General features: G+C 41.0%; 2 protein-coding genes across 2 annotated transcripts in view; both read left to right on the top strand.

The window, feature by feature from the left end:
- Positions 1 to 760: 760 nt before the first annotated feature.
- Positions 761 to 5278, top strand: SMG8 (SMG8 nonsense mediated mRNA decay factor). Its single transcript, XM_082860358.1, has 4 exons — positions 761 to 2544; positions 3100 to 3245; positions 3520 to 4392; positions 4799 to 5278. The coding sequence occupies exons 1-4, from the start codon at positions 786 to 788 to the stop codon at positions 4994 to 4996; spliced, it is 2976 nt and encodes a 991-aa protein (XP_082716484.1). The 5' UTR covers positions 761 to 785; the 3' UTR covers positions 4997 to 5278.
- Positions 5279 to 13618: 8340 nt separating this feature from the next.
- GDPD1 (glycerophosphodiester phosphodiesterase domain containing 1) overlaps positions 13619 to 16591 on the top strand; it is a gene marked incomplete at both ends in the record, with an annotated part of 43111 nt that continues 40138 nt past the window's right edge. Inside the window, one exon of the mRNA XM_082861823.1 lies at positions 13619 to 13760. Coding sequence (XP_082717949.1) covers positions 13619 to 13760 — 142 coding nt within the window. The remainder of the gene's footprint in view (positions 13761 to 16591) is intronic.

Genomic DNA, 16591 nt, shown 5'->3' with positions numbered 1-16591 from the left:
GGATTAAGAGATACACAGCAATATATATAAGATAGATAAATAACAAGGATTTACTGTATAGCACAGAGAACTATACTCAATATCTTGTAATAACCTATTATGGAAAAGCATCAGGAAAAAATATGTATAACTGAATCACTTTGATGTACACCTGAAACTAACGCAACATTGTAAATCAACTGTACTTCAATAAAAATAAAATAAAATCACTACTCGTAGTGAAAAAAAGTTGGAGATGAGATGAGTGGGTGGGTGAGTAGTTGTCAGAAAGAAAATACGATGTAGAAAGGATTAAGAGGTTAATGTGGTGAGGACAATAAACCTGTTGTAGATGCTCTATAAATATTTGACAAGAATTAAATCTAGCATAGTGTGAATATAATTCCTTTTCAAAACTACTTACTTCTGCCTTTATCTTGCATGTAATGTCATTTTAGATTGTCACAAACACAGCTCTCCTTTTCACTAAAATGATTTTGTAACTTTTAACATTCATTAAACGTTTTGTCTATCAAGAAGAACAAACCAAAAAAACCCTAACTGCTTCTAAATGTCTTTCTGATATTTCAATTCCTACAGTCTCCGGTTAAGGAAAATCTTAAATCAGCTGTGCTGTAGGACTAGGTAAAACCTTGGTGAAAAACTATGACAGGAGAAGCGAGAGGCGGAACCTAAAGTGAGAGGAAAGCAGGAACTGAAGAAGCGGAGGAGGGATTTCAAACTTGGACGAGAGCCGGTTCTGTTTACCGGAGGGACCGGAAGAACGCTAGAGTAGTCTCCGCACCATGGCGGGTCCTGTCAGTTTGAGAGAGCTTTTAATGGGCGCTTCAGCCTGGACAGGCTCTGAAAGTCCCGAGGGGTCCCCTACAGAGGGTGGTGGGAGCGCGGCTGGCGGACCGGAGCCTCCTTGGCGGGAGGATGAGATCTGCGTGGTGGGAATCTTCGGCAAGACGGCTCTGCGCCTGAATTCCGAGAAGTTTTCACTTGTGAACACGGTGTGCGACCGACAGGTTTTTCCCCTATTTCGCCACCAAGATCCTGGAGACTCGGGGCCTGGAATCAGGACCGAGGCTGGGGTCGTCGGGGAGGCTGGTGGAGCCGGGGTCCCTGGCGCCGGGTCCGGTGATCCAGTTCGGGGAGGTGTAGCTGTCGCGGAAGGGAACCGAACTGAGCCAGGTTCCCAGGACTACAGCCTTCTGCAAGCCTATTACAACCAGGAAAGCAAAGTTCTGTATCTTCTTTTAACTTCCATCTGTGACAATTCCCAGCTTCTCCGGGCTTGTCGGGCCCTTCAGAGCGGGGAAGCTGGAGGTGGCCTCCCTTTACCTCATGCGGAAGCGCACGAGTTCTGGAAGCATCAAGAGAAACTGCAGTGCCTCAGTCTCCTTTACCTTTTCTCCGTCTGTCACATCTTGCTTCTGGTCCATCCCACTTGTTCCTTTGACATCACTTATGATCGAGTATTCAGAGCTCTGGATGGACTGAGACAGAAAGTACTGCCTCTCCTCAAAACAGCCATTAAGGATTGTCCAGTTGGCAAAGACTGGAAGCTAAACTGCAGACCTTGCCCACCTAGACTCCTTTTCCTCTTTCAACTCAATGGAGCACTCAAGGTGGAACCCCCTCGGAATCAAGACCCAGCTCATCCAGAGAAGCCCAAGAAGCATTCTCCCAAAAGGAGACTGCAGCATGCCCTGGAAGACCAGATTTATAGAATCTTCCGGAAGAGTCGTGTCTTGACTAATCAGAGTATCAACTGCCTCTTTACTGTGCCGGCCAATCAGGCGTTTGTGTACATAGTTCCTGGAAGCCAGGAGGAGGACCCAGTAGGCATGTTGCTGGACCAACTTAGGAGTCATTGTACTGTGAAAGACCCTGAATCTTTGCTGGTCCCTGCACCCCTTTCTGGGTCCAGGCGATACCAGGTGATGAGGCAGCACAGCCGACAACAGCTGTCTTTCCACACTGACACTAGCAGTTCCAGTTCTTCTGGGCAGCTAGTGGATTTCACTCTTCGGGAATTCCTATGGCAGCATGTAGAGCTAGTACTAAGCAAGAAAGGTTTTGATGACAGTGTGGGCAGGAACCCACAGCCTTCCCATTTTGAACTTCCTACTTATCAGAAGTGGATCTCAGCAGCTTCAAAACTGTATGAAGTAGCTATCGATGGGAAAGAGGAAGACCCGGGCTCTCCCACTGGGGAGCTAACGTCTAAGATTTTAAGCAGTATTAAAGTCTTGGAAGGGTTTTTGGATATTGACACAAAATTCTCAGAGAACCGGTGCCAGAAAGCTTTACCCATGGCCCATAGTGCCTACCAGTCAAATTTGCCTCATAATTACACAATGACTGTCCATAAGAATCAGCTTGCCCAGGCTCTTCGAGTGTACAGTCAACATGCTAGGGGTCCAGCCTTTCACAAATATGCCATGCAGTTACACGAGGACTGCTACAAGTTTTGGAGCAATGGCCATCAGCTCTGTGAGGAGAGGAGTTTAACTGATCAACACTGTGTACATAAATTTCACTCCTTACCTAAATCAGGTGGCCAAAATTTTCTCAGTATTTTGAAATCAAAACTTTGAGCTGTGTTTTTATTCTTGTTTTAAGAGAGTTTGTTCATTATGTTTTTAAAAAGAGGGGCCTGCAGAAATTTAGGTACATCAGATTTAAATTTTTTCTCCTGCTGTAAAAAGAAAAATCAGCTATGACTACTAATTATGTTCTTGTATTTAAAGAATGAACCCTAGGGGATTAGTAAATGAGAACTATTAAATAATACAAAGTTTCAGGAATTTCATATTAACATTTTTACCTTTTGTTTAACTGAAATGAATATAGCGAAATGTATGGGCACTATGATGATGATAAAATTTACTTAGAGACCCTAAAAGTTTAGATTAAAAATATGTATTATGTCATGTATTTTCACTTGCTTCTGTTAGATGTGTGTAGTCAAGTTTTTGTGTTTTGGGTGGTTTTTTACTTCTCATTTCCAAAGAACTGGTTGGAGAAATTTGGGGGTTAAGGTGCAATTGAATGCAAAATAAATTTGGGTCTGCATTGTGTGTAAAATTAATAGTGACTTATATTTTCCAGGAGAAAAACCAGAGCCTGATAGAAATCCTCCTGTGCTGTATCACAATAGCCGAGCTCGATCCACTGGTGCCTGTAACTGTGGAAGGAAACAGGCACCTCGAGATGATCCCTTTGATATCAAGGCAGCTAACTATGACTTTTATCAGGTAGACTCTACATTTTTTCCTCCTCTTCTCTCTCTCTCTCTTTTTTTTTTTTTTTTGCTAATGACCATCTGAGTAAAAATATACTTTTTCAGGAGCAAAATATCTAGATAAGTAAATGTGACTTGCAGTGTGATATCTAACAAGGGAAATTTCTTTACATGTACTTATTTGCTTACCCATTAACTGTTGATCTTGCTTTTTAATGTGAAGCATGTGTTGTTTTCAGTGAAAGGTTCACAGGATTAGTTTGTTTGTTTTTTTCCTTCCTCCATAGCTTCTGGAAGAAAAATGTTGTGGAAAATTGGATCACATCAATTTCCCAGTATTTGAACCAAGTACTCCAGATCCTGCTCCTGCCAAAAACGAATCATCTCCTGCCCCTCCAGATGCAGATGCTGATAAACTTAAAGAAAAAGAACCTCAAACCCAAGGAGAGAGCACAAGCCTGAGTTTAGCTTTGAGCTTAGGCCAATCCACAGATAGTTTAGGTACCTATCCAGCTGACCCACAAGCAGGAGGAGATAATCCAGAAGTTCATGGTCAAGGAGAAGTAAAAACTGAGAAGAGACCAAACTTGGTTGATCGGCAGGCATCCACAGTTGAATATCTCCCGGGCATGCTACACTCAAATTGCCCCAAAGGTCTCCTACCTAAATTCTCCAGCTGGTCTTTGATTAAACTAGGCCCTGCTAAGTCTTATAACTTTCATACTGGTTTGGACCAACAGGGCTTCATTCCAGGAACAAACTATCTTATGCCTTGGGACATTGTCATCAGGACTAGGGCTGAAGATGAAGGAGACTTAGACACAAATTCTTGGCCTGCTCCAAATAAAGCTGTTCCTGGAAAGAGAAGTGCAGTTGTAATGGGAAGAGGAAGACGGCGAGATGACATAGCGCGAGCATTTGTGGGCTTTGAATATGAAGACTCTCGAGGACGAAGATTTATGTGCTCAGGACCTGACAAAGTAATGAAAGTAATGGGAAGTGGGCCCAAGGAATCAGCTTTAAAAGCCCTGAATAGTGATATGCCTTTATATATTCTGTCATCATCTCAGGGTAGAGGGCTAAAACCACATTATGCTCAACTTATGAGGCTTTTCGTTGTGGTTCCTGATGCTCCTTTGCAGATAATACTAATGCCTCAGGTAAGAAATATAACCCTTTTTGTCCCCAGACAAACAGAAAATGCCGATGCTTGTTTTGATTATATGAAAAAAGTACAGGGTATCAAACTAATTAAACAGGTCTTAATTTTAAATACCTCTTCTACCTAACATTGTGTTTCTTGAAAAATAGATTGTAGGTGTGTTAATCAGTTCACACCATCAATTCACGTCATCTGGTTAGAGGCAGAACTTGAAGTTAAAAATCTGTAGAAAAGCAGGATAGTATTTGAGATTATTTAATGTAATATCAGATATGATTGGAGTTAAGAATGTACACATTACCTGCTTAATCTTATGTGCTCTGTGAACTTATCCTTTGTTTAGGCACTTATCTTTCAGGTGTTTCTTATTGAAATATATTAATCATATAACCTGTGTTTTTCAGGTTCAGCCAGGCCCACCACCATGTCCAGTATTCTACCCAGAAAAACAAGAAATCACTCTCCCACCTGATGGCCTCTGGGTTTTGAGATTTCCATATGCCTACGTGACTGAGAGAGGACCTTGTTTCCCTACGAAGGAAAATGTGCAGTTGATGAGTTACAAGGTGCTCCGTGGGGTTCTTAAAGCAGTAACACAATAAGTGTTTTCCAGCCAGTACAGTCCTAAACTGGAGCTGATTTTTGGTTTTGGTGTGTATGGGGTGATTTTTGGTGTGTGATACTGTGTTTTCTTGAACATAAAATGTGTTTTGGTTACAGGAGTTCAGTATTTGGACAGTAATTGTTCCACTATTTCATGATATTGTTGATACTTATTGTAAATGGGGGTACAGCTTCCTAATAAACATTGTTTATTCTAGAAAAGGACATGAAATACATGGTTGATACCTCTACTCTCTCTTTGTTTCTGTTTCACTGTCCATAATAAAACATATTTCTATTATAACTGAATGTTGCATTATCATGTTGAGCCAAAGCTTTGTTATTGCTAAAATGTTTTAGCTGGGATTTTCCTTAAAATGCTGCTCCTGAAATTATCTTCAAATCAAGATGATCCAGGGCTTCCCTGGTGGCGCAGTGGTTAAGAATCCACCTGCCAATGCAGGGGACACAGTTTTGAGCCCTGGTCCAGAAAGATCCCACATGCCACAGAGCAACTAAGCCCGGGCGCCACAACTACTGAGCCTGAGCTCTAGAGCTCGCAAGCCACAACTGCTGAAACCCGCGTGCCTAGAGCTTGTGCTCTGCAACAAGAGAAGCCACCGCAATGAGAAGCCCATGCACCACAATGAAGAGTAGCCCCTGCTCACTGCAACTAGAGAAAGCCCGTACACAGCAACGAAGGCCCAACGCAGCCAAAAAATAAATAAATTTTAAGAAAAGAAAAGGGAGAGGGAGAGAGAGAGAGGCAGAAACCACAGTATCTTTAAAAAAAAAACGAGATGATCCAGTAGGTTATCTGGTAATTGTATGAGGACTTAATTGCAAAAATATGTCCTACTGTTTGGCTTACCATTCTGGTACCTGAGTTACATTGTTTTGTTCTCACCATTTTATTCTTGGACTGATGAGATACCATATTTTAAATGAATGCTCTCTGAACTAAAACTTATTTATCCAGGATATTAGTACATACTTTATTCTTTGAAAATTGCTATACTATGAAACAATTTGCTAAGTGATACAAATTTTATCAATTCATATCGATGTTAACGTTCACCAGCATCAACATGGTGACACTGATATATCACTAATTAGCTAAGTGTGCAAAATAAGTTAATATGCCAGAATTCTAATGTAACTGATTATATTTTCCTGGGCACATTGATTTTGAAATGCTGAGCAAATAGAATTGGAGATTTTAGTTGCAATATATATGAAATGTAGTATTTGTTTTTATTTATTTATTTATTTATGGCTGCGTTGGGTCTTCGTTGCTGCACGCAGGCTTTCTCTAGTTGCGGCGAGCGGGGGCTACTCTTTATTGTGGTGCGTGGGCTTCTCATTATGATGGCTTCTCTTGTTTGGAGCACGGGCTCTAGGCACGTGGGCTCAGTAGTTGTGGCGCACTGGCTTAGTTGCTCCACGGCATGTAGGATCTTCCTGGACCAGGGCTCGAACCTGTGTCCCCTGCATTGGCAGGTGGATTCTTAACCACCGTGCCACCAGGGAAGTCCCATGAAATGTAGTATTTGTTTAACACATCTTGCTACCAGCTTAAAACAGTTACTTACTTAGGTTTTGATTTTTAAATCTATATAGAGAAACACATAACTGGCAGCCAATTTAAAACTGTAATTTAATTAGGTGTATTTTTATGCCTATTTTACTGTAGTTTAATTAGGAAGAGAATCTGAGCCAATATGAAAATTAGTCTATATTCTTCTTTCATCTCAGCCTTATTTTTCATCCTTTTCCTTTATATCTTTCACTCCTTTTATATCAGTTTTAAAAATCACAATTACTTTTGTATTAAGCATAGTCGTTGGTAGTTGCATTTGGGAAATATAGCTAGACTGTTCTGTAGGACATATACTAATAGTTGTATTGTTTTTTAATAGCCTCTAAGACTTGACTAACAGGTTGTGTAAGCTTGTAGGTCAGAGGAACTATAAGAAAGTAGTTTATGAGAACAGATAGATTTCAGAAGAGCAAACCTGTGTCTTTTTTTCTTTATTTCCTTTTTGATATCATTCTACATGGAACAACTTTACATTACTGCTTAAATTAGTAAGTAATTTTCCTTGATTATATTTGGTTACAGAAGCCACCTTAATTTGAATTTCTATAGCATTTTTAAATACAAAACTTTTTTTGTTTAAGTATTTACAGTGTTGTGTTAGTTCCTGGCACACAGCACAGTGATTCAGTTATACGTATATATATACATATTCTTTTTATTTTAATATACCCTTGTAGCTTATTCATTTTGTGCATAATATTTTGTTCCATCTGTTTGTTTGTTTGTTTATTTATTATTTGGCTGTGCTGGGCTGTGTTGCGGTGCGCGGGCTCCAGAGTGCACGGGCTCAGTAGTTGCGGTGCACAGGCTTAGTTGCCCAGCGACATGTGGGATCTTAGTTCCTGGCCCGGGGTCAGATCCGCGTCCCCTGCATTGGAAGGCAGATTCTTAACCACTGGACCACCAGGAAAGTCCCTATATATGCATATTCTTTTTCACGTTCTTTTCCATTATGGTTTATTACAGGATATTGAATATAGTTCCCGGTGCTATACAGTAGGACCTTGTTTATCTTTTTTTTTAATTGGCCATGCCATGCGGCTTGTGGGATCTTACTTAGTTCCCCAACTAGGGGTGGAACCTGGGCCCTCAGCAGTGAAAGCACAGAGTCCTATCCACTGGACTGCCAAGGAAGTCCCTATCATTTTATATATAATAATTTGTACCTGCTAATACCAAATTCCTAATTTATTCCTCCCCCACCCCCTTTCCCCTTTGTTAGCCATAAGTTTGTTTTCTATGTCTGTGAGTCTGTTTCTGTTTTGTAAATAAGTTCATTTGTGTCATATGTTGGATTTTACATGTAAGATATCATATGGTATTTGTCTTTCTCCTTCTGACTTACTTCACTTAGTAAATACAAAATTTTTATGCTATTTGTACTTATAACTTGCTTAAGACACAATTGCAGCACTTCTTCATGCTTGTTTTTATCCATAAATAAGTTTACAGGGTGTCACATTAGAGAAATGTGGACTATGCAGGTCTGTATTGCTTACTACCTTTCTCTTTAGTCCTACAAACCTTATTTCAGCAAACTTCAAACGTGATGGTTTTTTTAAAGAAATTATATTTCTTCTGTAGCAGCATTTGCATTGTCCTTTGCTTAGTAGATTTTTTTTGAAATATAAGCAAATGTTTCAAATTGATTCTTTTTTAAGAATCACTAGGACAGAAGGGCATTCTTTGGCTTATTGGTAAGTCTTTTGATGTGTCCTTGAAGAGTTGTATAGAATTAAAATTTTTAGGAAGTAAATCATATTTTATTCAAGAGTGCTAACTATTTAAAGGACTACTATGATAAACCTTATAAAGTAAATTACATTAATCTAATTTTTTAAATGGTTTCATACGTTGGTTTACTTAAAATTAAGACTCCCCTGCACTACTTAAACAGTGAGTTTTGTTTCTTAGTTTAAATTAAAAATTTAAAAAGACTTTAAAGGAACAGGAAAAAAATTAGAAAAATGGAACTAGAGAAGCCTGATTTATAAAAATAACAATAGCTACTGTGTACTGAATGGCACACAATAATAATAGCTATTTCTTGAATATCCTCTTGTTAGGTAATTTAGTAAGCATTTTGCATACATTGCCTCTAATCCTCAAAGCACTGCAAGATAGATATCATCCATTTTATCAGGAAATTAAAGCTTGAGGTGATTAAATAATTTGTCCCAGGTCACATAGCTAGGAAGTAACAAAGTCAGAATTTAAATTGAGGACTCTGATTTCAAAGCTGTACTCTTCCTATGTTCTGCCTTCTTAGAAAATATAAAAATAAAACCTGCGTGTCAGTTTCTCCAGCTGAATATTTTGATTCTGGTCTTAAGACTTGTGAATAGGTGAGTTTTGGTTTTTTTTTTAAGATTTATTATTTATTTACTTTATTTTTTTTTTTGGCTGTGTTGGATCTTAGTTGTGGCATGCGGGATCTTCGTTGAGGCATGTGGGATCTTTTGTTGCGGCGTGTGGGTTTTTTCTCTCTCTGTAGTTGTGGTGCGTGCGTTCCAGAGCCCATGGGCTCTGTAGTTTGCGGTACGTGGGCTCTAGTTGAGGCACATGAACTCAGTAGTTGTGGCACGTGGGCTTAGCTGCCCCGCGTGGGATCTTAGTTCCCTGACCAGGGATCAAACCCACGTCCCCTGCATTGTAAGGCGGATTCTTTACCACTGGACCACCAGGGAAGTCCCCTGGGTGAGTTTTTAATGTCAGAAAAATGAGATATGGTAGACACTCTTAGAGGACTATATGACCACAGTTGCTTATTACTTCCTTTCTCCTACAAAGTTACATGTACTTGAGGATCAAGTGACTTATTTATTTGGCTGCCGGGTCTTAGTTGCGGCACGTGGGATCTTTGTTGAGGCATGCAAACTCTTAGTTGCTGCATGTGGGATCTAGTTCCCTGACCAGGGATCGAACCCGGGCCCCCTGCATTGGGAACGTGGAGTCTTAGCCACTCGACCACCAGGGAAGTCTCGAGTATTGAGTGACTTTTATCCTTTATATTATCCTGGCTATTTTCTCAATATAAAAGCAAGACTCCTTAGTTTACAATCCCATGTAAAACAATTTTTGGTTTTGAACATACCTTTGTTGTTTTTGTAAAATGAATATGTAGTCATTGTATCTGTTATTGTTTCATAGGTTTTTTTTAAACAAAGATAAGAATAAGTTACCTGAAGTTCCACTGCTTTGCTAAATGCTCTCTGCTAACCAGTGGCAACATTTTAGTGAATATCCTTCTAAACATCTCATGCAGACAGTCACATGTGGATATGTATTCAATTTTACATAACTGCAATCATAGAATACGTCTTGTTCTGTAATCTGCTTTTTTTCACTCTACAGTATATGGTAGACATTTTTCCTGTCAATAAATGAATGTATTATTAATAGCTGCATTGTTTTCCCTTATCATGAATTATATAATCTGTCCTTTATTGTTTGATATTTAGGTTCTTTTAAATTTAGGGCTTCTATGAACGATGGAATACCAGGGTACATACATCTTTTATTAATACTTGTGAAATTTTCTTTGCAGAATAAACTGTTAGGCCTGGGATTGATGGGTCAAGGGATATACACATTTTACGTTTTGATATATTTTGCTAAATTGCCCTGAAGAAAGTTGAACCATGCTCTAACCTAGTATCAGATTCCCACTGTTAGAGTTGAGAATCCTAATGGCAGTCTGCCAGTCTGTCTGCACACTAGCTGTTTATTGCAGCAGTTTTCTTATTTAGAATAGTATCACACTGTAATTTATGGGTTCCTTTAGAACTCTTGGGTAAATGCCTTCTGGTCCCAATGATCTATGTTCCTAGTCAATTGCATCTGCTATCTAGAACCCTAATAATTTGGGCAATACAGTTGTAGATGGGGTTGAAATGACAGGTTAAGGAAACATTTGACTAGCATGAATGTTCTTTTCACTATACCGCATCCTGGATCTGCTACCTCTGATATGCTTCCAAGGACACTTTTTAAGTGGGAATTTCCTTAATGCTATCTTCTATGAAGAGCAAGATTATTTTTCAAATCTTTTATTTTTCGTAAGATCAGTACTATCTTCTCCAACCCCTTGAACTGAGTTAAGATTGATGACCTTGTTGTTATATCAGCCACTAGCTGTATAGTCTTGGGCAAACTACTTAACCTCTCCAGATATCAGTTTTCTCTTCTCAATGAAACAGGCCAGTGATTTCTTTTTTTTTTTTTCTTTTTTTTTTTTTTTGCAGTACGCGGGCCTCTCACTGTTGTGGCTTCTCCCGTTGCGGAGCACAGGCTCCGGACGTGCAGGCTCAGCGGCCATGGCTCACGGGCCCAGCCGCTCTGCGGCATGTGGGATCTTCCCCGACTGGGGCACGAACCCGTATCCCCTGCATTGGCAGGCGGACTCTCAACCACTGTGCCACCAGGGAAGCCCGATTTCTTTTTTTTTTAAGTTTTTATTTTTCCTTATTTTTAACATTTTTTTGGCCATGCTGCACAGCATGCAGGATCTTAGTTTCCTGACCAGGGATGGAACCCATGCCCCATGCAGTGGAAGCCCAGAGTCTTAACCCCTGGACTATCAGGGAAGTCCCAGGCCAGTGATTTCTGATACTCTTTCTTTTTCAACATTTTCCCCCTATGATAATTGATTGCCTGTGCTAATTGCCTTTCTTGGCTTAAATAATGTCTTATTAACTTTGGAGTCTCATAAATTTCCCGCAAAATATGGCCTTCATCTTGGAAGATATCTCTCATCATATAAGTGCAATTTTTTTTTTTTTTTTTTTTTTTTTTTTTTTTGCAGTACGCAGGCCTCTCACTGTTGTGGCCTCTCCCGTTGCGGAGCACAGGCTCCGGACGCGCAGGCTCAGCGGCCACGGCTCACGGGCCCAGCCGCTCTGCGGCATGTGGGATCCTCCCAGACCAGGGCACGAACCCGTGTCCCCTGCATCGGCAGGCAGACTCTCAACCACTGCGCCACCAGGGAAGCCCTAAGTGCAATTTTTTAAAAGATGCTTTTCTACTATTATACTTTCACCTGTTCTTTCATTGGTGTTAATTTTCTTGGGCCTGCACTAAGGCATGTGTGCTCCTGCTTGGTTACTTATTTTGAATAATTCTGTATACTTTCCCCAACTTTGTTGCTGAATCCTAACCACTAGGCCACCAGGGAATTCCCTAGGATACTTTCAGTGCTTTCATTTTACTTCCTTAGATCCTCAAAATACTGCTCTGAGGTTAGATATTATTATCCCCCATTTTACAGATGTGAAACTGAGGCTTAAACTAAGTGATATGCCCAGAGTCACTCAGTTTATAAATAGCATAGCTATATCTATGGGTTCTAGGGACTTCCCTGGCAGCCCAGTGCTTAAGACTCCGTGCTTCCAGTGCGGGAGGTGTGGGTTCCATCCCTGTTTGGGGAACAAAGATCCCACATGCTGTGCAGTGTGGCCAAAGAGTAAATAAATAAATCAATCTATGGGTTCTACATTTAGAGCTCTGTCTGCTACGCCACTGGTGCCTCTATAGTTGAAGGTTAAATATTCTTAGTTACATTTTTTTTCCTGGTAATATTTATCATATACATATATCTATACTAATCATAAAGTAGTCATCAAATTTAAAGTTGCTGTCAAGAGAGATTTTGGAAAAGGGAAACAGAACCATGAGCACAGCTACTCTATAGGATATAATTTGACAGCCCTAAACAGATACTTTCCTTAATTCCTAACAAGGCAGTATTTTTCAACTTGTGAGTTCCCTTTAAATGTTTTTAATTTTAAGTTTGGTTGTATGTGGAAATTTTTATACTTAGTTCTCTTCTACAAAGGCTTTATCATTTCTTTGCGTATATTGGTGTTAGACCAAGAAATAAGACTACTGTGTTGGTAAACGGATGCAAAAGTCTTTCTCTGCAACTTTTTAAAATCTAATGAAGGCCCTTGTTTTCAAGAATCCTCCAAATTTTATTTACTCTTCTTAAAGGAAGCTAAAATCTTTGGGAAGTCATTATTAACAGAATGTGTGAGTTGGAAGTTATCATTTAGTTTAAAAATTCCTCATTTTACAGATAAGAAAACAGAAGAAAGAAATTTGCTTAAGGCCGGAGTCAAGAATCACGTGATTTTAAATAATCACTCTGCATTCTACTTCTGTGAGAGGCCTGTTCTTCTGGCCAAAATTTCTCCCTCAGCCCTGGGTTAATTCTTTTGCACTTAAATGTGGCTCTTAGAATTAGTAGTTTGTATGGGATGAAAGGGAATTTAGTTTCCAGTCTTCCCAAGACTTTTAAGTTATAACCTATAACCTTGTCAACGGTTCCTTATTTTAAACGGACTTGTAAGTCAACAAACATTTGACTGCCTATCGCGTACAAGGCATGAGGTTTGCATTTTAACAGTAAAATGCGAGAGGAGAGGAGCCATCCCTCAAATACTTGACTGATAAACTAGTACCTTTGATGGTATGTGTGACAAAAGGGAAAATTCTCCCTTGGCTGGACAAATGAGTGTGTTTATTATTTGTTTTCAGTAAGCTTTAACTCCTCCATCGGTAAGAGTTCTTTGCATTTCTTCGACTAGGGCTAAGACGCGCCCTGGAATCATCCCTTTTTGATGTGAACTTTCTCATTATGTCAGGCCTTCCTGAAGGCTATCCTTGAATAGCCTTTTCGGTCCGAGTGATGGCGAAGGCACTGGCGGGTTTCCAAGCATTCGCCTCAACTTGCGCTGCGAGTCGGACCACAAAGCTAGGTGACAAAAGCGGGCTCTGGGACCTTCGCCGGCTCATACCCTGCAGCCTGAGCGCGCCTGCGTGTCGGAGCCCCTTTGTTGCTTGGCTGCCAGAGTCCGGCTGCGCCTGCGTGTTGGGCCGGCGCCGGCAAGTGCGCTGCACCGCTGGCACCGGCTGGGGGCGAACAGACCTCTTCAGCAGCTGCCGCCGCCGCTGCAGCCGTTGCGACCGTCTCAGCGGAGTTCAGAGGGCCAGGCGGTGGGAGACTTCCCACAGGGTGGCTGAGATGTCGTCCACCGCGGCTTTTTACCTTCTCTCCACCCTGGGAGGGTACTTGGTGACTTCCTTCTTGTTGCTCAAATACCCGACCTTGCTGCACCAGAGAAAGAAGCAACGATTCCTCAGTAAACACATCTCTCACCGCGGAGGTGAGAGGGGTCCCCAGAACCAGGTGGCGGAGGTGGGGGAGGCCCCCCACCTTGCCCCAGCACGACTAGAGCTGAGGGTCCTCCGCAAAAGGCAGGCGGGTGGAAATACGTGAGAGTTTGAGGAAGGATGGGCGTGTGTGGATAGAGGGCTCCCCCGGAGGTGAAGGCAGTGTGGAGGGGAGGTCGCCTGAAGGAAGGAAAGGGGTCTTGAGACAGAGCCAAGGTGGGGACCTCTCGAGTGCGGCGATGTCAGGGGTTCTCAGAAGGAGGAAGGACCAGGGTGAGAATGAAGGGTAGATGGAGGTTTCTCGGAGGAGGGAAGGATGATGGCAAGCTACCTTCCTAGCAGTGAGGCACAAGTGGGGAGCACCGGGCCGAGCCGGGGGTACCCCGCAGTGGGGAACCGGGAACAGACTTGTTCCGAGACAGCCAGTGGCTGAGCTTGTGGGAAGATGGGGCGAACTGCTTCCAGGGCTGAGGAACTGCGTGAACCTGGAGCGTGGTGCAGCCTGGGCATCTGCAGTCCCTGGGGGCCGGTCCCAATTCACCCCTCCATCCCCCCATTCTAAGCATGATAATTGAGAAGAGGGGGAAACAGAGTCCCTGAGCCGGGGACACGTCCCAAGGTCACGGTTATAGCTTGGGCTGGACTGGGACAGAAACTGGAGCGTCCTGGTTCCCAAAGCTGCAAACCTCGCACCTGTTTTTTTTTTTTCCAACCCCACCTTGCACCCCAGCAGTGACCGGTGGATTTCCAAAGACAAAAAGATGATTTAGTTAATGACAGGACTGTATTGTTTGACGAAAACAAAGAAGTTTCTTTTGGAACAGCGTCTTGCCAAAAGGAATGTAGATGAACCCTCTCATTTCCCAGACAGCAGGCCAAATCTTTGCCTCTTCATTATTGTGCAATAATGTCTTTATTTCATTTCACGCATGATGTATAAAATGTTGTGAGATTGGATTATTTCAATCAATTTTAGCTTGTTCTTTAGAGATGAATGTTAAACTAGGTTAAAATTGCTTGGAATTTACAGTCTAATACTTGAAATGGTAAAATTCTAGTTTACAGTCTAAAATTTGATTTAGTACCATGACTCCTTTGCTAACAAGAATTGGCCAGGAACAAGGGGTTTTTTTGTGTTTTGGGTTTTTTTAATTTAATGAATTTATTTATTGGCTGCATTGGGTCTTTGTTGCTGCCCGTGGGCTTTCTCTAGTTGCGGCAAGCGGGGAGCTACGCTTCATCGCGGTGCGCAGGCTTCTCATTGCAGTGGCTTCTCTTGTTGTGGACCACGGGCTCTAGGTGCGCGGGCTTCAGTAGTTGTGGCACGTGGGCTCAGTAGTTGTGGCACACGAGCTCTAGAGTGCAGGATCAGTAGTTGTGGCACACAGGCTTAGGTGCTCCGCAGCATGTGGGATCTTCCCGGACCAGGGCTCGAACCCGTATCCCCTTCATTAGCAGACGGATTCTTAACCACTGCGCCACCAGGGAAGTCCCAGGAATAAGTTTTTAAATATCACAGAAGTACATTAGCATGCTTCTGTAAAATCTGTATAATTTAATCAGTTACACATAGTACTAAAGAGTGACTTCAGTGGTTATGCTAGTCTCCTACTCATGAAAAGTGTGAAAGGTTTTAAGGGATCTATCACCAGCTAAATGCCAAGTTATTTCTTATGTGGTTTACCTGTATTTTAATGGATACAAAGTTAAATTGTAGGATGACATATGACTACTAACGTGCCTTCAACCACTACAGCCAAAAAAACAACTTTTAGTGTTTGAGTTGTTGCCATAGAAGTATTTTCGATGGTAGTAGTCCTACTCTGGAGATAGTCAGTACCTTCTGCCAGTTGTGTTTACTGATTTAAAAAAAAGAAAAGTGTGCTTACTAAAAACCCAAAACAAAACTAGGTCCTCTAAAAAGCTATCTAAACGGTCGTATGGGTGATCTAGATTTTATTTTAGAAGAAATAATCTTAACTCTGTAGGCTTGAAATACGTTTACAGTCCTAAATCACTGTAGTAAATTCCTGTGTGTTAGTGCTTAATATGCTTTTGTTGAGTATGTATGTCAAATAATACAGTTGAATCCAGGGTGATAGAGGATATATTTACTAAAAAACACTTTGTAACTCAAGATGCTAAGTTTCTGGAAAATAATAGACTAGGAAGCAGTCAGCTTCTGCTTGCTTTTTATTTTTGTCTTGGACACTGATAACAGCAATCAGTGTTATCTGTGCAAACTTTTCCATGCATGTCACGAACATTTGGGCTAATTCTCTATTGCCCTAACTGCAAATACCTGATACTTCATGAAAACCAGATGTATGATCATTCCAAGATTGAAACATCGATCATTATATATGTATAAAGTATATACATCTGAATTGCTTTAACTTAAAACTCTTAATGTGTACTATATTATGTCTGCTATGAAAGCACTATCACCTGAGTCAGATTCTGGACCTATCACTAGTTAACCTTGGGAATAAGCCTTGGTTATTATAGAAGCAATATAACCTTGCTTCTCTTTGGGTTGTTATGAGGATTAGGTGTACAGAAAGCACTTTAAACACCGTAAAATTGTTTAGAAATATAAGCATGGATACAAGGGGTCACATTTGTATTTTGCAATAGGTCTTTGAGTTGAGTGAGAAAAAATTAGATCACCCTATACTTAATGTCTTAGTTTTAATGAACACTTTTGCCTTTTACTGATTGATTGTCCTTGAAAGTAGAAAATACTCTAATGTTTTAAAAATTAAGTGGTGTAGGCCTGCTTTGTTCTTACCTCATTAAAGCATACATTGTATTACATTATATT

Source organism: Leucopleurus acutus (genome assembly GCF_964270905.1).
Source record: "Leucopleurus acutus genome assembly, chromosome: 19".
Classification (NCBI taxonomy): domain Eukaryota; kingdom Metazoa; phylum Chordata; class Mammalia; order Artiodactyla; family Delphinidae; genus Leucopleurus; species Leucopleurus acutus.
This window is presented reverse-complemented; position numbering and strand designations above follow the sequence as displayed.

What these genes read in the sequence shown, in the direction of transcription:
- SMG8 (XM_082860358.1), top strand. Translation starts at nt 786, where the DNA reads ATGGCGGGTCCTGTCAGTTTGAGAGAGCTTTTAATGGGCGCTTCAGCC. An exon ending in TCACTCCTTACCTAAATCAG is followed by an intron (nt 2,545 to 3,099) that starts GTGGCCAAAATT and finishes TATATTTTCCAG; the next exon opens with GAGAAAAACCAGAGCCTGAT. An exon ending in CTAACTATGACTTTTATCAG is followed by an intron (nt 3,246 to 3,519) that starts GTAGACTCTACA and finishes CTTCCTCCATAG; the next exon opens with CTTCTGGAAGAAAAATGTTG.